We start from the raw sequence: 26,558 nt of genomic DNA, 5'->3' as shown, positions 1-26,558 counted from the left end.
CGGTGTCTTTTCCCACAGATGGCCTGCTCAGGTCCAGGATCAATTGAAAATTTCTTCCAAGCAGAGATACGAATTTGTCATAGGTAAGCCTCCCCTATGGAGAATTATTAAACTTTGTTTAAGAATGATGACAGCTAATCCTTACCTAGTGCTTCCTATGTGGCAGGCATGCTTTCAGCACTCTGTGTGTACAAATTCATTTTATCCTCACAAGAACCCTGTGATGTAGCTGCTATTAGCACAGTATTTTACATACGGGCAAATTGAGGCACAAAGAGGTTAAGTGTCTTGTCCAAGATCACACAGCAAGTAGGTGACAGGGCCAGAATTTGAACCTAGGTTGCTCTGGCACCATAGTCCATGCTTTTTCTGTTTAACAGCTATAAGTATAGATTAGAATTATAAAAGAACCTTGGCTCACTTGGCCCAACTCCTTTCATCCAGGGGGAAAGAAAGCCATTTTTATCTCTCTTTTAAAAAAATATGTGTTTTGTTTTTTTGTTTTGTTTATTGATTTCAGAGAGGAAGATAGAGGGATAGAGAGATAGAAGCATCAATGATGAGAGAGAATCATCAATCACTGCCTCCTGCACGCCCCCTACTGGGATACAGCCTGCAACCCCAACCAGGAATTGAGCTGTGATTTCCTGGTTCATAGGTTGACCCTCAACCACTGAATCACACTGGCTGGACCTATCATTTTTTTGAGATGGGCAGGGACTTACTGATTCCAATTCTAAGAGTGAATCCATCTTAAAATCCAGATCTAGAGCAGGATCTGGCAAATGATGACCCATAAGCTAAATCTGGCCCTGCCTGTGCTGTATGGCCCGAGAGCTAAGAATGGTTTGAAAAAAATAAAAAGACTATTTCATGACATAAGTATAAAAAATTCAAATTTCATTGTCCATAATAATTAGATGGGGGCAGTAAGAGAGTTTCTAGGAAATTGGATGGTGGTGCCCTTTGCTAAGGTAATAACTATGGGTGGAGAAGTGGGTTTGGGACTTGACGAGTTTAGATTGTTCACCTAGAGTATGGAGATACAGAGGCAGGATATACCTAGAGCAGCGGTTCTCAACCTGTGGGTCGAGACTCCTTTGGTGGTCGAACGACCCTTTCACAGGGGTCGCCTAAGACCATCCTGCATATCAGGTATTTACATTACGATTCATAACAGTAGCAACATTGCAGTTATGAAGTAGCAACGAAAATAATTTTATGGTTGGGTCACAACATGAGGAACTGTATTTAAAGGGCCAGAAGGTTGAGAGCCACTGCCCTAGAGGAGCAACTTATAATACAAGATGCTGAGCCCTGCCTGGGAGACTCAGGTTTCAGAAGGAGGTGAAAGAGGAGGGTCTTAGGGAAAACGGCCAAGAATAGGAGGAGACAGAAGGAATGGGTGACTTAGACTCAGCGGAAGAGGATTTTGGGGAAGAGCTCCAGTCCTGGGAGTCAAGTAGACTTGCAATCTTATCCTGGCTTCACTGCTTGCTAGCTATGACCTTGGCAAGTTCCTTAGTCTCTAAGCCTCTGCTTCCAGAAGACGGAGTGGTTAAGGTGTCATATGCTGCAGAGCAGGGAGGCAGGATAAGTTCAAGCAACTTGGCTTCCAGCTCCTTGAAGGCACACAGTTTTCATCTTTCTACTCTGGTGCTGGGCCCTCAGGGCAGTGGAGAGGGCATAAGAGGTGTGGGAGGTGAGGACTTGGAGCAGTCTTTGATTACTCTTTCTGTCTGACTCCTCGCCTCTGCACTAATGCCCGATTTCAGATGCTGCCACCCCAATGTCTTACCTCTGCTGGGCGTCTGCACTGGAAAACAGTTTTACAGCTTGATCTACCCCTACATGGCAAATGGTTCTTTACAAGACAGACTCCGGTGCCAGGTAAGAGGCTGGGTCATGGTCAGAGAACAGAACCAGGCAGTACCCAGTTAGAGAATCGGTGGTTAAGGACACATAAGAGTCCTGAGAGAGAGAGGCCCTTTAAGAGAAGTTGGTCCAGGATGCATAAGATCTGGCTAAACATCTTCAGGTAAAATCCTATAAAAATTCTATTTGACAACAGGCATTTCATTTAAGTCAAGAGCAAGATAAAGTATCCCATAGCACTAAATTTATTCAACTTGTTCTGGAGGTGATAGCCAATGCAATAGGACAAGAAAAATAATTAAAAGATACAAAGTATGGGAAAGTGGAGGCAAAATTTTATTTCAAAATAAATACTTATTAAAATTTCAATTTTAGCCCTAGCTGGTTTGCTCAGTGGTTAGAGTGTCAGCCCACAGACTGAAGGGTCGTGGTTTGATTCTGGTCAAGGGCATGTATCTCAGCTGTAGGCTCAATCCCTGGTTGGGGCGCATGTGGGAAGCAACCAATGTGTCTCTCTCACAGCGATGTTTCTCTCTCTTTGTCTCTTCCTCTCCCTTCCACTCTCTCTAAAGATCAATGGAAAAAGTATTCTTGGGTGAGGATTGATTAACACAACAACAAAAATTACAGTTTTATCACTTGATCTTAGCCAAAAGGCTGAGAAGTGATGAAATCACAATTTTATTTTATTTATTTAAAATCGATTTTTATTGATTTCAGAGAGGAAGGGAGAGAGATAGAAACATCAAGATGAGAGAATCATTGATTGGCTGCCTCCTGTACACCCCACACTAGGAATTAAGCGTACAATCCAGGCATGTGCCCTGACCAGAAACTGAACCGTGACCTCCTGTTTCATAGGTCAACGCTCAACTGCTGAGCCATGCTGGTTGGGCAAAATTACAATTTTAAAAGCAAACATCCCTCCCATAAAATCCTCAGAGGGAAATAAAATTATTCCACATGGAATTATTACTTCCTTTGGCAGGGTCCAAGTAAAGCAGTTATTCATGGTATGATAATGATCATTAGTTTTGCTGAGCTCTTCCTGTGTGAAAGACAATGTGACAAGGGCTTTACACATGTCTCCAACAGGTTTTTCCATTTTCTAAAAGAGGAGTGTCCGGCACAGAGAGGCAAAGCGATTTTCCCAAAAGAACACAGCTGACAGGTGTCAGGGCTAGGGTTTGAACTGGTTTCATGTGGCTCCATATTTCATTTTGATGTAGTCCCATTTGTTTATTTTCTCTTTAGTTTCCAATGTCCTAGGAGATGTGTTGGTGAAGAAATTGCTTTGGCATATGTCTGAGATTTTGTTGCCTTTGGATTCCTCTAGTATTTTTATGGTTTCTCGTCTTACATTTAAGTCCTTTATCCATTTTGAGTTTATTTTTGTGTATGGTGTAAGTTGGTGGTCTAGTTTAATTTTTTTGCATGTATCTGTCCAATTTTCCCAACACCATTTATTGAAGAGACTGACTTGACTCCATTGCATGTTCTTGCTTCCTTTGTCAAATATTAATTGAACATATTGGTTCGGGTTGATTTCTGGGTTCTCTATTCTATTCCATTGATCTATATGTCTGTTCTTGTGCCAGTACCAGGCAGTTTTGAGAACAGTGGCTTTGTAATACAGCTTGATATCTGGCATTGAGATCCCACCTACTTTGTTCTTTCTCAGGATCGCTGCAGCTATTCGGGGTCTTTTTTTATTCCAGATGAATTTTTGGAGAGTTCGTTCTAGGTCTGTGAAATATGTAATTGGTATTTTAATGGGGAGTGCATTGAATTTATAGATTGCTTTGGGTAGAATGGACATTTTAATGGTGTTGATTCTACCAATCCATGAACATGGTATGTTCTTCCATCTGTTTATGTCTTCCTCTATCTCTTTTTTCAACGTCCTGTAGTTTTCTGAGTAGAGGTCTTTTACCTCTTTAGTTAAGTTTATTCCTAGGTATCTTAATTTTTTTGGTGTGATGGTAAATGGGATTACTTTTTTAGTCTCTCTTTCTGTAAGTTCATTATTGGTGTATAGAAATGCCATAGATTTCTTGGCATTAATTTTGTATCCTGCTACTTTGCCGAATTCATTTATTAAGACTAATAGTTTTTTTATGGAGTCTTTAGGGTTTTTTATGTACAATATCATGTCATCCGTGAATAAGGACAGTTTTACTTCTTTATTTCCAATTTTGATGCCCTTTATTTCTTCGTGGCTCCATATTTCAGAGTTTTTGAGAAGAAATCAATGAGCAAGGCCAGTTCTTAGAGGATGTGGGACCTAAGACAGGACTTGAGAAATAAGTGGTGATTTAGCTTGGAGATTCAGTCTTAGAAAAACAGTGGTAGCACCTGAGGAAAGGGAGCAGAATTTAGCCCACCCCACAATGTCCATTATCCCTTGTGAAGTCTCCCCAAATATATATACATAAAATGGGCATAAGGTCCAGGGCCTGGTGTGCCAACACAAGCTCCCTAGCTCTTTTCCCAACCAGCCCCACCTACAGAAAAACTCCAGAGCTGCCACTGTAACAGTCATGATAAAAATAGCTGCCGTTTGTTGAGCACCCACCGTGTGGCAGACCGTATGCTAGGGACATACCGCACACTTCTTTGAATCCTTACAACAACCCTAAAGCATAGGGATGAACATTTCCATTTTAATCTGAAGGAAGCGAGGCTCAGAGAGGCTGTGTCTTTTCCCAAGTCACACAGCTAGTGCACGTCTGAGCTGGGATTTCCACCCAGATCCGTCAGATGTCAAAACTGGTCCCCTGCCAGTAGACCATGCGGGTCGAGCGCTGTTGCAGAGGACAGGAAGGGCTGGAGGAGAGACAGGAGCCCGGGACCCTGCCATTGGGACTTTAAAAAGAGCAGGTGTCACTATTTCACCTCCTTTCTTTCTCTCAGGGTGGCTCAGACCCCCTCCTCTGGCCCCAGCGCATCAGCATCGTCTCAGGGCTGCTTCGTGCCGTGGAGCACCTGCACAGCCTGGAGATCATCCACAGCAACATCAAGAGGTGAGAGAGGTGGGCGGGACCCTGCCAAGGGCTCTGGCTGCAGGGATGAGACAGGACCACATTCCAGGGCCCCCTTCCTCTCCCTCTGTGTCTCTTCTCTTTGCCTTTCTCTCCCCACCTCACCTCCTTTGGGTCTCCCTTTCTTTGTTACATCCTCAGAAATCAGTGTTTCTGGTTGCTGTCAGCACAAACTGCCTACCTGTCACCACATTTGTCTTTCGAAGCTGGTGTTTCCACAACATGCACCCCACACCCATGATGTAGTTTACTTTCCACCCGTCCAGCTGGTCTGCACCTGGTCCTTGAAGTCTGGGTCATATCTGCCAATTCCCCTGGGATTTTGAGCTCTGTGCTCAGGGTCTTCTTGGAGACCCCCTCCCCCGCTTGTATACCTATTGGTGAAAGTAACTCGTGTTAGAGAGCTTCCTGCTGGTTAGTGTACACCCCAGCTATCACGTCCCAACCATCCAAGAGCAAGAGTTCCGCATTTGGGGACTGGCAACATGGGAAGAGATTTCAGAAGATATCAGAGAATTCGGCAAAATTGAGCTTGAAACCAGAGAACCCACACTTCCCCAAAAGTCCTCTCTCCATTTGACAAGGGAAGCCCCTTTTTTTGTCTCTCCCCATTGATTCTTATTTGGTTGCACAAACAACAGTAATAGCAAGACAGGAAACAGAAGGACTCGGGTCGTCCTGGCTCACGTCCCTGACTCATCAGTTGGCCCCCATTTTTCTGTTTCTTTTCTCAGCCCCTTCCCACAGAGAAGTCTTGGCCCTAAGGTAGCCCAGTTACCTGGTTACCATTTCATATTCTCTTCCCCTGCTTCACTTAAATATGGTAAACATTTTTCCACATTGCATGTCATTATTTCCAGTGACTTCTTAGTCTTCCATTGCACAGATTACCCTTAATTTACTTACCCACTCCTAATAGTGGACATTAGAATTGGTGTCTACTTTTTAAAAAAACTTTCAGAGGGTTAGTTCTGTATTGAATATTTGTACACATAGCTGAGTTTTTTTGTCCCCCCCTCCCTTTTGGAGTACTTTCTGAGAGTTCACTCCCATGGTTTAGATGACTAGGTTCAAGAATATTTTTATTGCTCTTATTTTCTACAATCTGGACAGGTTCAGTCACGAAGGATGCTGGCCCTTAGACTTGAGTCAGCTGGGCCAGAGCTGGGGGTCGGAACAGCCTCAGAGGGACTGAGCCAACACAGCCTATATGGGCTTGGCCAGCTGAGGGTGATTGGGGTGGATATCTGTGGGGATCAGGATGCCTGCACCTCTTTGACCACACTGAATGCCATTCTCAAGGCAGCAGGATTAATCTTAGCTCCATCTTCATTGGCTTGTCGGAGTGGGCTCCTCTCTCAGAAACTCCATGTTGGGGGTTTCAGTCACCCTAACTTACTGCAGCTCACTGCCCAGTTGTTTCCCAAAAGCATCTCCACGGCAACCTCTTCTTGTCCAGCCCCAAATGAAAAGGTTCTCTCTGTTTTCTTTTCCACAGCTCCAATGTTTTGCTAGATCAAAACTTCACCCCCATGCTAGCTCATCCAAAGTCTCACCTGTGTCCTGACAATAAAAGGTCAAAATATACCAGGATGAAGACCCATCTTTTCCAGGCCTCAGCTGCATATCTGCCAGAAGATTTCATCAAAGTGGGGCAGTTGACAAAGCGAGTGGACATCTTTAGCTGTGGAATAGTAAGAGTTTCCTTCTCTGCTGAGGGGGGCCTATACTCATTTGTCTTTTCCCTGACTCCTGTATAAGCACAGGCTATGATAGAGGCTCATAGATATGTTACATCAAAGTACAGTAGGGGTTGGCTAACTATGGCCCACAGGCCAAAACTAGCTTATGACCTATAACTAAGAATAGTTTTTATATTCATGAAAGATCTATCCTAATAAAAGGGTAATATGCTAATTAGACTAGACGTCTTCTGGACAAAGCCACAGTGGCAGGGGCTGATGCAGAGGCAGTTAGGGGTGATCAGGCCGGCAGGGGAGAGCAGTTAGGGGTGATCAGGCCAGCAGGGGAGAGCGGTTAGGGGCGATCAGGGGCGATCAGGCTGGAAGGCAGAGTGGTTAGGGGCAATCAGGCAGGCAGGCAGAGTGGTTAGGGGCAATTAGGCAGACAGGCAGGTGAGCGGTTAGAGCCAGCAGTCCCGGGTTGCCCACAGGGATCAGGCCTAAACCAGCAGTCAAACATCCCCCGAGGGGTCCCAGATTGGAGAGGGTGCAGGCTGGGCTGAGGGACCCACCCCCTATGCACGAATTTTGTGCACCGGGCCTCAGTTAAATAATAATTTTTTAAAAAAGGAAGAATATGTGACAGAGACTTGATTTGTGGCCCATAAAACCTAAAATATTTACTCTCACTCAGCTCACGTGGCTTGGTGATTGAGTGTCAACCCATGAACTAGGAGGTCGCAGTTCAGTTACTGGTCAGGGCACATGCCTGGGTTGCAGGCTCAATCCCCAGTGGGATTCTCTCTTATCATTGATGTTTCTATCTCTCTCTCCATCCCTCTCCCTTTCTCTCTCTGAAATCAATAAAAATATATTTAAAACTAAAGGCCTGGTGCATGAAATTCATGCATGGGTAGGGTCCCTAGGCCTGGCTGGCGATCAGGGCTGATCTGTGGGGCAACTGGCAGGGCGATCGGGGGGCCCTTGCTGGCACCCGCCTTGGCTGGCCTGGGGCCTGCGGGCTGGGGGCAGCTCCTGCATTGAGCGTCTGCCCCCTGGTGATCAGTGTGCATCATAGTGACTGGTTGTTCTGCTGGTTGTTCCGCCGTTCAGTCAATTGGCATTTAGGCTTTTATTATATAGGATATTTACTCTCTAGCCTGTTAAAGAAAAAAATCTGCCAACCCTTGAAGTAAAGCCCCTCATGAGTGTCCAGATTGTAGTAAGCTATAGATATCATCTCCTGACTTCCCTGATTCCCACCCAGCCAGCCGTCTAATTTTCTATCCAGTTGTGTTTGTCTTTGTTTGTTCATTCATCTTTTTTGTCCATCTGTCCATCCATCTTTCCAATCATCATTCATTCAACATTTATCCACTCATCCATCCATCCATCCATCAGCTATGCATCTATTCACTATCCATATACTCATCCTCACCACCATCTGTCTGGCATTACTGTATTACTATGTGTAGAATTTGTGTAGACTACCAATGTAACTTAAACACAATCCCTCCCCCAGGAGCTCATGGTCTGAAAATAGTCTCCAGTGTATATTTCTACAGAACACCAATTCCTTGAGATCTCTGTAGGTTTGGTGTGTTTAAAGGTTTTGGGGGCAAATAGGTTTGAGAAATCTTGGTTAATCAAAGTCAAGCAGATTTCTTTACAACAAAATTAATCAGAGCCTTTAATATGATAATGAGCTCTTAATCTGATCATTGTGGATTTACCACAGCTGGGCAAACAGTATGCTGTGTTTCCCAAATTATTTTGATAACTGAACCTTATTTTTTCAGTATCTCTCAGCATCCAGGTCCCATGGAACCTGGTCTAGGAAATACTGGCTGAGAAAAGTGACAGTCCCTGGTTGACATCTGCCAAGAACAAGCAAACTGCATTTTGGACCTTGCCTTCTCTCTTCCTCTTCAGCCTTCAACTCTATACTTCCTCTCTCTGACCCCAACCCCCTGGCTGTCCACCTCTCCTACTAACTAGTGCCCTCCCCCTGAGCCACCTTCTGCCCTTAGCCCGACAAACACATGTAAGATTTTGCTTCCTTCTGTCTCCTAGCTCATGGGCTCTTCTGGTTTCCTTGCCCCTGTCAGCCTCACTGGGTGGTTCAGTGAAGTTCATCAGGGCTCCCCCAGGCTCTTGCTTCTGTAATACCTGGGGGACTGAACCCCAAAACCACCAGGCACTGTAGTGCAGAGGTTAAGAGCATGGTTTTGGGTCCCAGCTCAGTTACTTTCAGCTGTGTGACCTAGGGCACATCACCTATAACTCTGGACCTCAGTTTTGCCCTCTGTAAAATGTGGAGTAAATTATATATATGAAGATTAATAAGGTAATATATATACCTGGTTAGCATAGTACTTTGCAAATATCAAGATGATGATGATGATTATAGTGGTTTGTTTTATTATTCCTACCTTTACACCATCATTCCTGATTTCTGTTTACTCTTGACTTTTTATCTCAGCTCTTAGTGTAACAATTGACTTCCTTATTTGTTCATTCATTCATTCATTCACTCATTCATTCAGTGCCCACTGGCTCCCTGCACTCTTTCTCAGCCCTGCCATTGACTAACAATATGATTTTGAACTTTGGTTTCTCTTATTGGGAACACTGCATTTCTCAGTGTTTTGTATGTGTTTTTTGGTGAGCACTCAGTGACCTCTATAAAGAGCCTTACGTAGAGCCTGCATGTAGGGGAGACAGAGGAAATGTTTGTGTATTTATTTCCTCTTCTTTTCTGACACTGCTGGTGGGAGTCTTTTCAATGGTCTCCTGTCCACTGGCAGCAGGGATGCCCAATACTGCCCCCTTCTGGCCACTGCCTTTCTGTTATTAACCTAGTGGCCTTTTCTCTGGAGTAGAGGATTTCTTGGCATAAAAGGGAACCTATTATAAGTTGCTTCTAGAGGGGCTGTGGAAGAGAAATTTGACAGTCAGTCCCTTATATTCATACTGCTAGATCCTCATTTACCAGATGAGGACACAGGCTCATTTTAGTCACTTGCCTAAAAATCACCTGCACGTATAAGGAACAAAGTAATTTGAAGCCAGGTCTGTCTGACTGTAGAGTCCTTAACCACCATGCTGCTATCTCTGCCAAGAATTCCTGTTCAGAGCAGGCTTCCTATTTACTAAAACACATACTGCTGTTTATCAATTTTTGGTGGCTTACACTGGCTCAGGTCTTTGCTCCTTTTGTGAGTGGATGAATTAATGAACAAATAATGTTAAGAAAGGCATAATGGGTCTGTCCAGTGTAGCTCAGTTGGTTGAGGGTCGTCCGTGCACCAAGAGGTCAATGGTTCGATTCCTGGCCAGGACATAATCCCCAATAGGGGGCCTTGCAGGAGGCAGCCAATTGATTTTCTCTGTCAGTTTTGATGTTTCTATCTCTTTCCTCTCCCTTCCTCTCTCTCCTCTCCCTTCCTCTTTCTCTAAAATCAGTAAAAACATATGTTTTTTAAAAAAGGCATATGGATGAAACATGCTATAAATATTGCTGAGATTTTCTGCGTAGAATACATATATGCACATGGATTCCTCTTTCTTGAGTTTGATGTAGCAATGCCTGCTTACCATTTCTGATTTTTTAAAAAATGAAATTATCTTTAAAATACAGTGTGTGCATATGTATGTGTGTATGTAGATAAATATAGAGATATATGCATGTGTGTATATATTGTGTGTATATTATACAGGATAGGGAAAAGGTAGGTTTACAGTTGTATGTGAAACAGAGTTTCTTCTTGTATTATTATTTATTAATTACTAGAGGCCCGGTGCACAAAAATTTGTGCACTCAGGGGGGAGGGGGGTCCCCCAGCCCGGCCTGTGCCCTCTCGCAGTCTGGGACCCCTCGGGAGATAACGACCTGCTGGCTTATGCCTGCTCCTGGGTGGCAGAGGGCAGGCCCAATCCCTAAGTGCAGCCCCTGGTCAGGCTCAGAGCAGGGCCGATTGGGGAGTTGGGGCGCCGCTCCGTCATGCACAGAGCAGGGCAGATCGGGAGGTTGCGATGCCACCCTCAGTCACACTCAGGGTAGGGCTGATTGGGGGGTTGGGGCACCGCCCCCTGTCACACTCAAGGCAGGGTCGTTTGGGAGGTTGCGGCGCCACCCCCTGTCACTGACCGAGCAGGGCCGATCAGGGGGTTGGGGCACTGCCCCCTGTCACTCACAGAGCAGGGTCCATCAGGGGGGTTGGGGCTCCGTACCTTGTCACACACACAGCAGGGTCGATCAGGGGGTTGGGGAGCTCCCCCCTGTCATGCACAGAGTAGGGCCAATAGGGGAGCTGGAGCACCGCCCCCTGTCACACACAGAGCAGGGCGGATCAGGGGGTTGGGGTGCTGCACCCTGTCACACTCAGGGCAGGACCAATGGGGAGGTTATGGCTCTACCCTGTCACACACAGAGCAAGGCCCATGGAGGGGGGTTGGAGTGCCACCCTCTATCACCCACAGAGCAGGGCCGATCAGGGGGTTAGGGCACCGCCACTGTCACACTCAGGGCAGGGCCGATGGAGAAGTTATGGCTCTACCCTGTCACACACAGAGCAGGGCGGATAGGGAGGTTGTGGCCCCACTCCCTGTCACACACAGAGCCGCAGGGCGATCAGGGGATTGGGGAGCTCCCCCCTATCAGGCACAGAGCAGGGCTGATCAGGGGGTTTGGGCGCTGCCCCCTGTCACGCTGATCCCGGTGCCGGGAGCCTCGCTGCTCCACTGATCCTGGTGCTGGGAGGCATATTCCCCTTTTACTATATAGAATAGAAGCCTGGTGCATGGTGGGGGCTGGCTGGTTTGCCCTGAAGGGTGTTCTGGATCAGGGTGGGGGTCCCCACTGGGGTGCCTGGCCAGTCTGGGTGAGGGGCTGAGGGCTGTTTTCCGAAAGCGGGTGACTGAAGCTCCCAACCACTCCTTTTTTTCTTTTTTTTCTTTTATTCTGGGCCAGCTTTAGCTCTGAGGCCTCGCTGCTGAAAACATCGATACAATGTTGCGGCCGGCTGGCTGAACCTGGCTGACTGACAGCTGGTTTCTGGGGTTTTGTTTAGCTTCTTATTTGCAACATAGTACATAGTTGCTTAGAGTTGCAGCTGAGAGGCCAGCAAGTTAGGTGGGGAACGTTGGAGTCCGCAGTCACGGGAGCAAGCAAGCTTCCCTGCTCACTTCAGTGCCTGGCTGCCGGCCGCCATCTTGGCTGACAGTTAATTTGCATAAGGATATGCTGATTAGCCAATGGGAAGGGTAGCGGTCGTACGCTAATTACCATGTTTCTCTTTTATTAGTGTAGATTGTATTATTTTCCATACAAAAAAACCATAAACCTACTTTTACCCTACCCTGTATGTGTATATGCATATAGTTTATGTATACATACATATAAGTGTGCATATATATATGTGTGTGTGTGTGTATATATGTATAATTGATGATAATACACACACATTTGGTTTCCATCCTCCCTACCTTGCTATCAGTTAATTCTATAAGCACTGGGTCTCATGTTCCAGACTTTGGGCATGTGTCTCTGCTGGCAAATGGCAGAGCTGAGCCTGGAGCTCAGACTGTATTATTGAGAAGAAGCTTCTCTCTTGACGTGTACATGAGTGTGTGAACTGTGCTAACTCCATGTTCTCTGCAGGTGTTAGCTGAGGTCCTCACTGGCATCCCTGCGATGGATCACGACCGAAGCCCAGTTTACCTGGTAAGGAAACCAGTCACTTCTGGCTGGTTGGTATGTTTGGGCCTCACAGCCACAGGGGTCAGGAGGGGACCCATTTTACAGATGCTAATGAGGTCTCAGACCAGGGTTTGATTTGCATCCGTGCAAAGTAGCTTTAATCTCCCACACCCACCTGCCAGCTAACAATTACTTTTTCATGATATAATAGAATTTAGAATGTTTAAGGAAAATTCATTTCTTCTCTCTACACATCAGGCAATCAAATAGGGTTGTCCTCAAATTGGTAAGTTAGTTTCAGGCTTTTTAAATGGGTTTCTATAGTAAATTCAATAACTTCCATATTTGGTAGGTTCAAAGAACTATCATAGGTATAGTGTCATTTCAAAAATATAACAACACAGCTTGACTCTAGCACCTTCCATAAATTATCTTCCTTTTTTTTTAAAAAAAAAAAAAGATATGTTTTTATTGATTTCAGAGAGAGGAAGGGAGAGGGAAATATAGAAACATCAGTGATGAGGGAGAATCATTGATCGCTGATGAGCAACTTCTTGGTTCCTGAATCGACGCTCAACTACTGAGCCACGCAGGCCAGGCCCATAAATTACCTTTCTCAGTCATCTCAGAATCCCTATGAGATTGATAGAGGCATTATGTTCACCTGTAGATGAGGAAAGCCAGCTCTGCGGTTTGCCTGAAATCTCAGCTGTACTGAATGTCAGAGCAGGAATTCCGAGTCAGGTCTTCTGGATAGCAGATCCTGGAGTTCTCAACCCTGACACTTTTGACTGTTTAATTCCCACGGAAGTCCAACCATATGAATTCAGTAGTATCATCATCCCCATTTTACGGATGAAAAAAACCAAGGCCAAAGTGAAGAGACTTGTCTCATGCTCCTCAGTGAGATCAGTGGTCAAACGGATTTGAACCCATGTCTTTGGCAGAGATCGAAATTCTGGCAAGCTCTGGCCCTCTGCATCAGTTTGCGAGGGGAACCCCTTTTCTGACTTGATGTTGAGGCCAGTGGAGCAGCTGGCTCTTTGTGACTGGGCCCCAATAGCATTCCCTGAGCTTTAGGGTGGAGAGCTGAAGGCCTCCCCTATACACAGAAAGTCACAACTTGTCCCTCTACTGAGCTCTCTGAGCTCCACCCCTTTGGGCATCGAGCTCCAGATACCACAAAGAGGTCAGTTTAAGCAGCTTGGATGTGGTTTGGGTAGTTTGGGGCAGTTTCTCATCTTCTGAGAGTTTTCTCAGGATGCATTTCTCAGCTGCCCTCTGGGGCTCCCGGGTGAATGTCACAGGAGAAAGAGGCTTTGTAGGCATTTCTATGAAATTTGCTAGAAGGTTTTTTCTGTTAATGGTTTCTAAAATGTGAAGGATCTCACTGATTAAAAAACCTAGTTTTGCCCTGGCTGGTGTGGCTCAGTTGTTTGGAGTGTCATCCCACACATAGAAAGGTGGTGAGTTTTGTGTGTTGTTTTTTTTTTAAGTTTTTAAAAATATATTTTATTGATTTTTTACAAAGAGGAAGGGAGAGGGTTAGAGTGTTAGAAACATCAACATTGATCAGCTGCCTCCTGCACACTCCCCACTGGGGATGTGCCTGCAACCAAGGTACATGCCCTTGACCGGAATCGAACCTGGGACCCTTGAGTCGGCAGGCTGATGCTCTATCCACTGAGCCAAACCCGTTAGGGCAGAAAGGTGGTGAGTTTGTTCCTAGTCAGGGTGCATGCCCAGGTTGCGGGTTCTGACTTGATGTTGGTTGACAGGAGGCCACCAATTGATGTTTCTCTCTCTCCCCCCACTCCCATTCCATTCTATGGGTAGGCATGGCTAGTTCCTAAAAGCCCTTTTTATTATGGACAATTTCAAATGTAAAGAAAAGAATATAAAGAATATTTGTGTATCCATCCCATCAGTTATCAAATCATGCTGTTCTTATGTCTTTGCACCGCCCAAAACTTTGTGTGTGTGTACTTTATTTATTTATTTGTAATATATTTTTATTGATTTCAGAGAGGAAGGAAGAGGGAGAGAGAGATAGAAACGTCCATGATGAGAGAGAATCACGGATTGGCTGCCTCCTGCAAGTCCCCCACTGGGGATTGAGCCCACAACCCGGGCATGTGCCCTTGACTGGAATCGAACCTGGGACCTTTAAGGTCCCAGGCTGACGCTCTATCCCAGTGATGGCGAACCTTTTGAGCTCGGCATGTCAGCATTTTGAAAAACCCTAACTTAACTCTGGTGCCGTGTCACATATAGAAATTTTTTGATATTTGCAACCATAGTAAAACAAAGATTTATATTTTTGATATTTATTTTATATATTTAAATGCCATTTAACAAAGAAATATCAACCAAAAAAATGAGTGTGACACGCGTGTCATAGGTTCACCATCACTGCTCTATCCACTGAGCCAAACCGGCTAGGGCTGTGTGTGTGTGTACTTTAAAGTAAATTCCAGATATTGTGTTATTGCATCCATATAATAGTTTTCTAAATTTTTAAATATTATTTAATACCCATTCTATATTTAGAATTCCCAAATCATCTCAAAAATTGCTTTCTATTTTATTTTTAAAATTTTTTATTGTTTAAAGTATTACATGTCTCCTTTTTCCCCCATTGACCTCTCCCCGGCCGTTCCCACCCCCCTCAAAAATTGCTTTTTAAAAGTTGTTTTGTTTGAAACTGATCCAGGCAAGCTCCATATTTGCCTTTGGTTATGTTTCTTAAGACATTTTTATTCTCTAACTGTACCTCTCCCCCCTTTTCTTTGTGTGTATCATTGCATTTCTGCAGAAAGTGGGTCATTCTTCCTATGGACTCTCTACGTCCAGCTTTTGGTGATTACGTCCTTGCGGTATCCTTGTTTCTCTATTCCTCATGTTTCCTGTACATTGTCGTCAGTTCTGAGACTAGGTCAGATTCATGGTCAGTGCTACTTCCTGGATGGTGCTGTGTACTTCCTGTAGCATGGCAACACGAGGCACGTCGCAGATGGTCCTACTTTCAGTGCTGAGCTTCATCAGTGGCTTCAGGTGGATGTGCTGATTCCTTTCATTACTAAGTTCCTCCAGCACCCTGCCACCGAGTGTTCTCAGCTTCTCTTGTGACTGTTGCTAGATGAGATCCATGATTTTGTTGGGGGTAGTCAAATGGTGAGCATCTCCATCTGTCGTTCTTTTCAGGGCATTCACTTTGGACACGGTGGACACCTTCATATCTGTAAACAATATGCTTTTTAAAGGAACAAACATTTAAAAGGCAGAGCTCACATGAGAGAATTATGCAAAAGGGTATTCAAATATGCAGCCCTTGCCAGCGAGAAGTTTTTAGTTTCCAGGCATTCAGCTTCTAATGGGGTCAAGCATTTAAGTATTATTGGATCCTCAGATAACCTATTTTCTGGAGAAGGAAACTGAGGCAGAGTGGGGACTCTTGTTTTATTTTTGATACAAATATCATAATCCATGTCTGATCATCTCTGATATAATCTTTTTTTTCTAAATTGTAAGTGTATTTATATGAGAAGCTGTATAAAGCAATAAAGATGAATTGTTTTATATTTAATGAATAATTTCTCTTAAAGATAATAAATTAGCCCTGGCCAGTGTGCTCAGTGGTTGGAGCATTGGCCTGCACAAACTGAAGGGTCACAGGTTCTATTCCTAGTCAGAGGGCATGTGCCTGGGTTTCAGGTTCAATCCTCGGTCGTGCTTGGGAGACAGTCAATCAATGTATCTCTCTCACATCGATATTTCTCTCTCTCTCTTCTCCCCCTCCCTGACAAAAAATAAATTAAATAAAATTACATAAAAATTAAAAGATGAAACTTAGCCAAAAAATAAGTTATATGTAATTTGTGAAAACATTTCTGAAGCACTGACTATGTGCCAGGCACTGTTCTTGGTGCAGGAGATACAGAGGTGAGTAAGGTAAAGTTTTTACCCTCATGGGTGAAAATCCTAAAATGTTTATTTTATACTGTAAGAGACTGTCTCTGTAATTATTAATAAGATAAAATTATTAATGTAAGTTTTCAGTATGTAGTAAATGCTTTATAAATGAAAGATAGCCCTGGCTGTTTTGGCTCAGTGGGTAGAGCGTCAGCCTGCAGTCTGAAGGGTCCCGGGTTTGATTCTGGTCAAGGGCACATGCCTGGGTCGCAGGCTCGATCCCCACTAGGGGCCGTGTAGGAGGCAGCTGATCCATAATCCTCTCTCATCAATGATGTTTCTATTTCTCTCCCTCTCCCTTCCTCTCTGAAATCAATAAAAATATATTTAAAAAAATAAACGAAAGATAGCTATTATTACTATTTATTATTATCACTAAAACTATTGAATGTTTAGTCAAGTATTACACTTTATGCGTTAGATGCATTATGTTGTTTAATCTTTCTGTTAGTCCTATTATCCCCATTTCCCTGATGAATCAACTGAGGCCTACCTAGAAAGGTTAAGTCATTGCATTTGTGGTATTTTTTAGTGTGCTATGGAATGCCCTGTACATGCAGGGCATTTAGCTTGTTTCTGGGATCCTTGAATTTATTTTTAAAATCCTGTTGGTTTTCTGAGAAGTTTTTGCTGTTTGGATCCCACACTCCTGAAGCTCACTCGGGTGTTTCCACTATTTTTCCACAGAAGGATTTACTCCTCCATGAAATTCCAAGTAGCACCAGGAAGACAGGCGTGGAGAAAGTGATGGCTAAGGAGATCTGCCAGAAATACCTGGAGAAGAGAGCAGGGGTTCTGCCGGAAGACTGTGCGGAGGCTTTGGCCACGGCCGTCTGCCTCTGCCTGCGGAGGCGGAATGCCAGCCTGGCAGAGGTGAGCTTGATTCTCAGCCTTTCCCCAGCCATGAGCTCTGTCCTGGGTCAGCTGGGTCTCACTTCCGAGGCTGCATGGGTTTGCTTTATCAGGGACTAGGGTTGATCCCAGAAAAAAGCTAAGATTCAGGGTTGATCCCTTCACTGAGATGTGATCTCATAAACCAGGGCTGTATTTGGTTGGAAGTAGCAGAACATGTTGGAACTTACATCAGCAAAACAGGGCAGTATATGGATAAGGGTGTCTTACGAGCCTGAGGGCCATGTGCTGCGGGCCTGAGGGGCCCAGGGCCACACCCTTGATTATTAACAGAACTCTGGTGCTCTTGCTGAACCTGCCTTATTCCTCCTCTTGTCTCTGTAGGCCCCCTTTCTCTTTTTCTTTATTTTCTTGGTTAGGGATATGGCCATATTCACTTATATGTTATAGTTCTGCCCCATGGAGAGACCAAGTCTTCAGGTCCCCATTCCAACATCTCAGTGAGAGAACTTGATTGGCCTAGCTAGGGTCAGGCTGGCCCCATTGGCCAGTCAAGTAAGATGAGGGGCACAGGTTCCGGTATATAAACCTGGTGGTCAGGGGAGGTCAATTCCTGAAAGGAGAAGGGGCCAGGCCCTAGAGAAAGGGAACATTTTTAGCTTGTGGGCTAGGCTGACACCTCAGAAATTAACCACTACAGGAGGTAAAACATATTCTTATGGCTAGGACATGTAAAGGTGGTTTCCATGGTAATAGGTATAAATTTGGACACTGTTGCCTGGTCTTTTTAAGGTCAAAATTACTGCTTGAGAGAGCTTAGAGATAATCTAGCTGAGTGATTTTCAAGTGGTGTCTGGCAGAGAGGGGCTCCTTGAAAGTACCTCAGGAGTTGCTGTTGGCAGCAAGAGGACTATGGGGAGCTGTAGGCCCCACTTGTGGCTTTAATCAGATACCACTTTAACTTCTTATAATTATACTAGAGGCCCGGTGCACAAAAATTTGTACACTCGGGGGGTCCCTCAGCCCGGCCTGTGCCCTCTTGCAGTCTGGGACCCCTCAGGGGATGTCCACCTGCTGGCTTAGGCCTGCTCCCCAGGGGATTGGGCCTAAGCTGGCAGAAAGATATCCCTCTGACAGCCTGGGAGCCCTCAGCGGATGTCCACTTGCCAGCAGGGAGCAGGCCTAAGCTGCAGTTGGACATCCTTAGCGCTGCTGAGGAGGTGGGAGAGAATCCCGCCACCACTGCTGTGCTGGCAGCCGTCAGCCTGGCTTGTGGCTGAGCAGAGCTCCCCCTGTGGGAGTGCACTGACCACCAGGGGGCATCTCCTGCATTGAGTGTCTGCCCCCTGGTGGTCAGTGTGTGACATAGTGACCAGTCATTCCTAGTCGTTCTGCTGTTAGGGTCAATTTGCATATTACCCTTTTATTATATAGGATAGGGTTTGTGATAGCTGCCAAAAGTCTTCATCAAACACAACTGCTATAGCACAAGCCTCCCATTTTATAGATGGGGACGTAGAGGCCCAGAGAGAGGAGATGATGAGGCCACAGAGTAAGTTTCTGTCAGAGCTCTCTGGACTCCTGGTTCAGCCCCATGTCCATCATCATCTTGCCCCATGATGTGGCAGGAACTAGAGACCCAAGTCATTGTTCTAAGCCTGAGCTATTCTATGCTCTAGTGCAGGGGTCCTCAAACTTTTTAAACAGGGGGCCAGTTCACTGTCCCTCAGACCGTTGGAGGGCTGGACTATAGTTTAAAAAAAAACTATGAACAAATTCCTATGCACACTGCACATATCTTCTTTTGAAGTAAAAAAACAAAACGGGAACAAATACAATATTTGTATTTGCATGTGGCCCGTGGGCCGTAGTTTGAGGACCCCTGCTCTAGTGCAATAGTGTTCAGTCATTCATTCAGCAGTTGTGTGCTGGGGACGGGGGATATATCAGTGAACAAGGCCAGTTCTACTTTCCTGGAACTCACAGACATTGCTCAGTAATTGACAGTGTGGTGATCTCTGGGATAGTGTATGACAGGGGCCCCACCAAAGAGGACTTTCCCTAGGAAGTGTAAGCTGATGAAGAGCTGTCCAAGCAGAAGTAACAGCTCATGCAAATATGTAGTGTGAGTTGGGAGAGAGCTTGGCAGGGTCAAGAGAGAAGAAGGTCAGAGAGTCTGGAACACAAAGTACTTGGGGCAAAGTGGCTTGTGATGAGTCTGTGATGAGTGGCCAATAATAGAGGTTGTGCAAGCACAGTCAGGATTTTGAGGAAGTCACTATGGGCTTAAGCAGGGGCAGGACATAATAAGATTTACGTTCTAAAAATATTTTTCTCCTCAACCACTTATTCTTTCATTCAGCCTTCCGTTAGGTTTATTTTTTGTTCAGTGTATTAGTTAAAGTGCTTGAAGAAACTGCTATAATGAAGAGACTCCAAAATACAGTAGTTTGGAGATAGAAGATTATTCTCTTTAGCTTATGAGTTTGAATGTAGGCAGTCCAGAGCTGACGTGGCAGTGCCACAGGATTGGGGACCCAGGCTCCCATATTGTTGCTCTGCTGTCCTTACTGTGTGGCTTCTGTTTCAGAGACCAAGATGGCTGCTCTAGCTCAGGTCATCACATCTGCCAGCAACTGAAAGGGGTTAAAAGGAAGAGGAGAACACATCCCCTTCCTTTTAAAGGTGTGACCTGGAAATGCACATGTCACTTTCTCCCACACTGCATAGGCTGGAACCTAGTGATATGGCCATACCTAGCTACAGAGGAATGTAGTTTTTAGTGTGGCAGGTTATTTATTGGGCATATACTCTGAAGATTTCTCTCAGGAGGTGACATTTGAACTGGGCCTTGAAGGTTGAGGAGGCATTTGCAATGTAGAATAAAGGGGGCAGAGCACTTTAAGTATTAGGAAGATGAGAGATCAATTGGGTCATGGACTTTAAGATAAGGAGGACTGGGTTCAGTGGTCAGCTTTGCCGGTTACTAGCTGAGTGGCCTTAGGCAGGGAATTTAACCTCTTTGATCTATTAATTTTTTTTTTATCTATAAAAACTCATTGTGCATCATGTGTCAAATGTGGTTTGTAAATTGCAAGGCACCGAGCAAATGAGATCTGTTAGGGTTGTTAAGGGTATGTATGTTTTAGGCCCATTGTGTGTGTTTGTGTGTAAAGAAGAAACATTCCTTCCCTGCCTTTCTCTAATTTTCCTAACTTCCCTAACCAGAAGAGCTCTCAAGGACAGTATCTATATTATTTTGGGCATTTCTAGTTGAAAGTGATAGAAACTCTACTCAAACTCTTAGAAACACACGAGAGAGAGAGAGAGAGAGAGAGTGAGAGAGAGAGAGAGAGAAGGAGAAAGGGAGTGAGATGGGGGTGATGTGAACAAGTGAATGAATGAATGCATTTATTAGCTCATTTAACCAAACTGCAGACAGGACAGGCACTGCTAGGGTAGCTAGAATCAGGGTCTCAACCAGAAAATGTGCAACTATCTGTGTCAGTGCCTGTGACTCTTTCTCTCCATCTTTTGCCTCTGCTTTACTCTGTGTTAGGGCTTCATTTTCACCTATTATAAATGGATTTTCTGTGCATGGTGGAAAATCTGGCTATGTCACTAGAAAGCTTTAGGTGGGAAAAATCCCAGAGAAGGGTTTTGATTGGCCTGCACTAGTCATGTGCCCAAACCTGAACCAATCATTGAGGTTAGAGGAATGGGATACTGTGATTGGTTCACTCTGGTCATGTGGTCTTATCTATAGCTAGGGTAGATGGGGGCAACTTCAGCTCTTTTCAAAAGAAGGACACTTTTCTTCAAGGCCAAAGCAACAAGCATTTGATTCTTCAGTGTCTTTTTCTTTTGAGGCCTAAGGGACCTGTTAGATTTTTTATTTCAGAAAGAATTCTTGGTGAGTATTCTTGTCTCTCTCCTCTCCAAGGTGTGTGGCGCTGTGGTTGCTGTGGAAGAGCGGCTCAGAGGTCAGGAGACGTCGATTCCTTGGGGTGGGCTTTCTGAGAGCACAGGCTCTTCCTCCAACATCCCAGAAGAAACGGACGATGTAGACAATTCTAGCCTCGATGCCTCCTCCTCCTTGAGGACAGCACCCTGGTCTGGGGTTTCTGCTTCGCCTGCCCCCACAGAGGACGGAGAAGGCAGGATGCAGGCCAGTGGGGGAATGCAGGCTGACTCCTCCTCTGAGGCCTGTACCAGTCCAGAGCCTCCCCAGGATGGTAAGTGTGTGGGGATCTGAATGTTTATACACATTTATATATCCCTGACTCAGCCCACCATTTATTCCTTCCATCTCCCTTATTCACACATTCATTTGGTTATTCAGCCATTCACCTGCCATCCGACTGCAGGCTCTCTCCAGCCCCGCTATGTTGTCCATCACCGAGTCCTAGCCACTGATCTAAATATCTCTCGGGTCCATCTGCTTCTTTACTTTGCACCCTCCCCCTAACTCATCTATGCTACTGTCCTCTTGTTAGAATACTGCACGCCTTCCCTTGTCCTCCCTGATCCACTCTGGCCCCTTACCAGTCCTTCTTCCAGGAGCCAACCAGAGTGGCTTTTAAAAACAACTCATGTCTCTCCTTGTTGAAGCCATTGGGTAGCTCCCCATTGCACTTAGGGACCAAGTCGGAACTCTTCCTCCAGACCAGCAAGGTCCTGTGTGGTTCGTCCCTGTCCACTTCTCCATCCTCGCTTCATAATATGAACCCATCCTCGCCAGCTGCTTCTAAAGATACCTTCTATCCAAATATACGAGGCTTCCTTCTGAAATTAAGTTTGGAAAGCCTCTTCAATGCCTTGTCCTCGAGTAAACACAGCTCGGTGAATGTCTCAGGCTCTGACCATGCCTATTGCTCCTCCTCCCTTGTGGAAGAGAGAGGAAGAGAGAGGGTGTAAGTGCTCACTCCACCCCCACCCTCTTCCCCCGTGGGGAGGCGCATGAGAGCCCCCTCTTCTCTTCTGCAAAGGCAGAAATGATGAAAATGCTCATTACACTCAGATTCAGAAACCTGATTTAAGTGAGAAACTGTGACCAAGTCTGGCTTTCTAAGAATTAGAATAGTAGTACCTATTTCCAAATGCGTGTTGTTCAAGTGGCTTTTTAAAAAAAACTTTCTATTGAACATCAACTACAGAGACTTCGTGGAAAATCGAGATCAACGAGGCCAAAAGGAAGCTGATGGAGAATATCCTGCTCTACAAAGAGGAGAAACTGGACAGCATCGTGCTTTTTGGCCCCTGATTACCAGAACACAGCTGAGGACCCTTGTCCTCTAGTGGAAAGACAACTGTCAAATCAAGAAAAAGATTTGGGGCAAAATCCAAGGTCTCCCAGGAACTACAAACCAAACATCAGCCTACCTGGGGGGAAGGAAAACTTCCAATTTCCAGAGTAAGTGTAGGGATAAGGGACCTCAGCTTTTAGAGAAAGCAAAATCCACGAAGTCCTCTTCCGTTCTGGGATTTGTTAGTCAGAGCTGGGTATCATCAGGAGATGGAAGGGGAAACCCTGGCACATGGGCCCAGGATGTGGGCAGGTTCGTGGTTCAGGGGAGGATGTGACATTAAGCACCCCAGCAGATGCCGTTACCCTGTTCTCACCCCTCAACAACTGACAGAGCGTTCTGAATGCTGACGGCACTTTCCAAAGTTAAAATCTCTGGGTCATATTTGCCAACGACCGCCTGCAAACCTCCGTGACCTGAAAGATTTTCACCTTGTGTCCCAATGCAGTTCTTGACGCACGTCTCAAGGTCTCAAGTTTTACAAAGGCCAGACACCTGGCAAAGGGCTCTGTAGGCTTTCTGCTTTCTTTTTTGGAAATCTTGCAACCCACATATATTTATTTAATGTCTGTCTACACCTTTATCCTCCTATCCCACTAATGCTAATATTTCTGATGGAGCTTTTATTTTGAGAATATGTGTTATTTATAGCTGGATAAAAAATCAGAAGAACTGGTTTCATTCTGATTCTGCTGCTAATTAAGTCAATCATGTAATTTCTGGAACCTCAGTTTCCTTGTAAGTAACACCTGTTCATTCTCCCTCCTTGGGCTGTTGGGAAGAATAGGTGAGACATAGCTATAGAAGTACTTTGAAAATGCACTTGTCCTGTTTTATAAAATAAAGAAATAAAAAGACATTAAACATCTGTTTCTGCCATGTATCTAATGTTTATGCAGTGGGTATATTTCTGAAAAGTCATGTTGCAGATTTTTTTGTGAAACCAATGTTCTTTTATATTCAGTGTGCCCTATTTTAAATAATCCTACTATAGTGATATTTTCCCTTTTATTTTTATAAAATAAATATACATTGATAAAGTCAACCGGTATCTTGTCATTAGTTTTGTGTCCAGATGAATTTGTTTGGAGAAGTCACTCTGCATCCATGAGCTGGGGTATGGTGGGGCAGCTAAGAAATGTGTGCTTGCTGTAAATGCTGGCTGTTCATAGCTGTGTCATCTTGGGCGAAGTTAGGGCATTACTTTGAGCCTCTGTTTCATCTATACCATGGGGAGAATAAAAAGTACCTGTTTCATAGGTTTATTGTCAGAGCAAGGGTCAGATTCTGGCTGGTGTAAGCATTCAACAGCCCCCCAGCAATGTCAGCTTTGTACTGATATGTAAAAAGCCAGGTGGGCTCCAGCCCAGGTGGACAGTGATCTGTACTGACACCCTGTCTTAAGCTCCGGTGGCATGTGGGAAGCACCTTATAATTATGAGCCGGGTATTTACAGGGCTCTTTGAGCAATAGAGGGCAGATGCTAATAGGGTACTGGTTATCCAGACATACTTGCATTTCTAGACTCGGGCTTCATATATTTCTGGAGAGATTCACTGAGAATCTGATTTAAGCTGCAGAACTCCCTTCAGCAAGCTGTAAAGACATACACATACATTATTAATTATGTGTATTAATTCCAGGGGTTCTTGGGCACCACAGTGCCTTTCCATAAATCCCCAGAGGGTTGAATGGCTCGATGTTTTAAAGATGAATATGAGCGAAAAATTCAACCAGTACAAAAGGTCACCTGATGGAAAGGAAGTCGTTTAACCATTTGGAACTTAGGCTCTCATTTCTTCTCCCCAAAGGCAAACACTGTTACTAATTTATTACTAGTTCCAGAGATGATTAGAAAAAAGCTTTCTATCTAATTGGTGGACTTCATTAGTCATTGTGTGTGTTATGTGCTGTTGAGTTGGCTCTGACTCCTGGCAATTCTATGAATGAGTGATGTTCACAATCCTGTGCTCAACAGCCCTGCCAGTTCTTGTAGACTCATGTCTGTGGCTCCTTTAATGGAGTTAATCCATCTCATATTTGGCTTTTTTCTCTTCCTGCTGCCTTCTACTTTTCTCAGCATTATTGTCTTTTCCAAGGAACCCTGGCTTCTCATGGGTAGTCCAGGGTATTCGTAGAGCTTTCCTCCAACATCATATTCAAATTAACTCTTTTGTTTTTTTCCCTATTAGCCTTCTTCTTTGTCCAACTTTTGCATCCATACATGCAAATTGAAAATACGAGGGTGTGAATGACCTTAGCTTTGGTTTCTAATGACACTTCTTAGCTCTGGGTGACCTTTCCTTAGTCTTCCATTCCTGACCTTTTGATCTTGGCTGCAGTCTCCATTTAATTGATGACTGAACTAAGGTAAGCATTAGTCATTAGGGAAATGTAAATAAAAAACACAATGAGATACCACTTCACACCTAGGATGGCCATAATAAAAAGGACAGGCAATAAAGTGTTGATAAGAACGTGGAGAAATACCCATCCAGTGTGGCTCAGTGGTTGAGTGTCTACCTATGAACCAGGAGGTCATGGTTCGGTTCCTGGTCAGGACACATGCCTGGTTGTGGTAGGGAGTGTGTAGGAGGCAGCCAACCAATGATCTTTCTCTCTCATCAATGTTTCTATCTCTCTCCTGCTCTCTCTGAAATCGATAAAAACGTTTAAAATTTTAAAAAATGATAAGAAAAAGAATGTGGAGGAATTAGAACCCTCATGCTTTGGTGGTGAAATTGTAAAATGATGAGCTGCTTCTCCCCACATTCTCAGCTGCAAAATGTTAAATATACTAGTAGTTTCCATATGACCCAGCAATTCCACTGGTAGATAGCTACCTAAAAGAAATGAAAACATATGTCCATACAAAAGCTTGTGCACCAGTATTCACAGCAATATTCAGAATAGCAGAAAGTAGAAACAATCCAAATGTTCATCAACAGATGAATGGATAAACAGAATGTGTTATATCCATGCATTGGAAGATTAATAAAAATTTTTTTAATTAAAAATTATCCATAAAAAAGAATGAAGTACTGATACATGCTACAACATGGATGAACCTTGAAATGATTTTGCTAAGTAAAATATATGATTCCATTTTTATGAACTGTCCAGAACAGGCAAATCTACAGAGACAGAAACTAGGAGTGGGGGTGGGGGAGGTTGAGAAGGGAAGTAGTAATGGTCACAAGATTTGGGGGTAATGAAACTGTTCTAAAAGTAGATTATAGTTATGGTGATGGTTGCACAACTCTAAATATATTAAAAAATATGTTAAAAACCTATCAAACTATATATAGGTGAATTTTGTGGTATATAAATTATATCTCAATGAAGTTGTTAGAAACACAAATAAATACACAATGGTCAATCTTAGGCATTAAAAAAAAAAAAAAATCTTGCCGAAGCCGGTTTGGGTCAGTGGATGGAGCGTCGGCCTGTGGACTGAAGGGTCCCGGGTTCGATTCCGGTCAAGGGCATGTACCTGGGTTGCGGGCACATCCCCCGTAGGAGATGTGCAGGAGGCAGCTGATCGATGTTTCTCTCTCATCGATGTTTCTAACTCTCTATCTCTCTCTCCCTTCCTCTCTGTAAAAAATCAATAAAATATATTTAAAAAAAAAAATCTTGCCCTAACTGGTTTGGCTCAGTGGATAGAGCATCGGCCTGCGGACTGCAAGGTCCCAGTTTCAATTCTGGTCAAGGGCATGTACCTTGGTTTCGGGCACATCCCCAGTAGGAGGTGTGCAGGAGGCAGCTGATCGATGTTTCTCTCTCATTGATGTTTATAACTCTCTATCCCTCTCCCTTCCTCTCTATAAAAAAAAAAATCAATAAAATATATTTTAAAAAAATCTTGAGGTTCCACTCCTCTCTCTTTTTATTATTTTTTTTTGCTTTACACGGGTTATTTCATTCCCGCTGCTCTGGATCTGGTGTTTTTTCACGTCTTTCTTGGCTATTCTTTCTCAACAGTACATTTGGGTCACTTCACTCTTTTTGCCTGACAGTCCATTGCATGGATAATCTGCACTTTATATAACTAGCTTTGCATGTTGCAAACTGAGGTTGTTTTCATTCTTGCACAACAAATACTGATGCCTTCGTGCCAACTTACATG

General features: G+C 44.4%; 1 protein-coding gene across 1 annotated transcript in view; it reads left to right on the top strand.

The window, feature by feature from the left end:
• Window positions 1-23,446, top strand: part of IRAK2 (interleukin 1 receptor associated kinase 2) — a 60,944-nt gene extending 37,498 nt beyond the window's left edge. The window contains exons 6-13 of the mRNA XM_070433652.1: window positions 19-83; window positions 1,776-1,890; window positions 4,789-4,898; window positions 6,415-6,610; window positions 12,261-12,323; window positions 16,959-17,144; window positions 21,067-21,358; window positions 22,280-23,446. Of these exons, the coding sequence (XP_070289753.1) occupies window positions 19-83; window positions 1,776-1,890; window positions 4,789-4,898; window positions 6,415-6,610; window positions 12,261-12,323; window positions 16,959-17,144; window positions 21,067-21,358; window positions 22,280-22,386 (1,134 nt within the window). The 3' untranslated portion in view covers window positions 22,387-23,446. The remainder of the gene's footprint in view (window positions 1-18; window positions 84-1,775; window positions 1,891-4,788; window positions 4,899-6,414; window positions 6,611-12,260; window positions 12,324-16,958; window positions 17,145-21,066; window positions 21,359-22,279) is intronic.
• Window positions 23,447-26,558: the final 3,112 nt, after the last annotated feature.

Source organism: Myotis yumanensis, unplaced genomic scaffold (genome assembly GCF_028538775.1).
Source record: "Myotis yumanensis isolate MYYU_CA2020_CCGP unplaced genomic scaffold, mMyoYum1.0.hap1 SCAF_14, whole genome shotgun sequence".
Classification (NCBI taxonomy): domain Eukaryota; kingdom Metazoa; phylum Chordata; class Mammalia; order Chiroptera; family Vespertilionidae; genus Myotis; species Myotis yumanensis.
The sequence above is the reverse complement of the archived record's forward strand: the minus strand, read 5'-3'. Positions and strand labels throughout refer to the sequence as shown.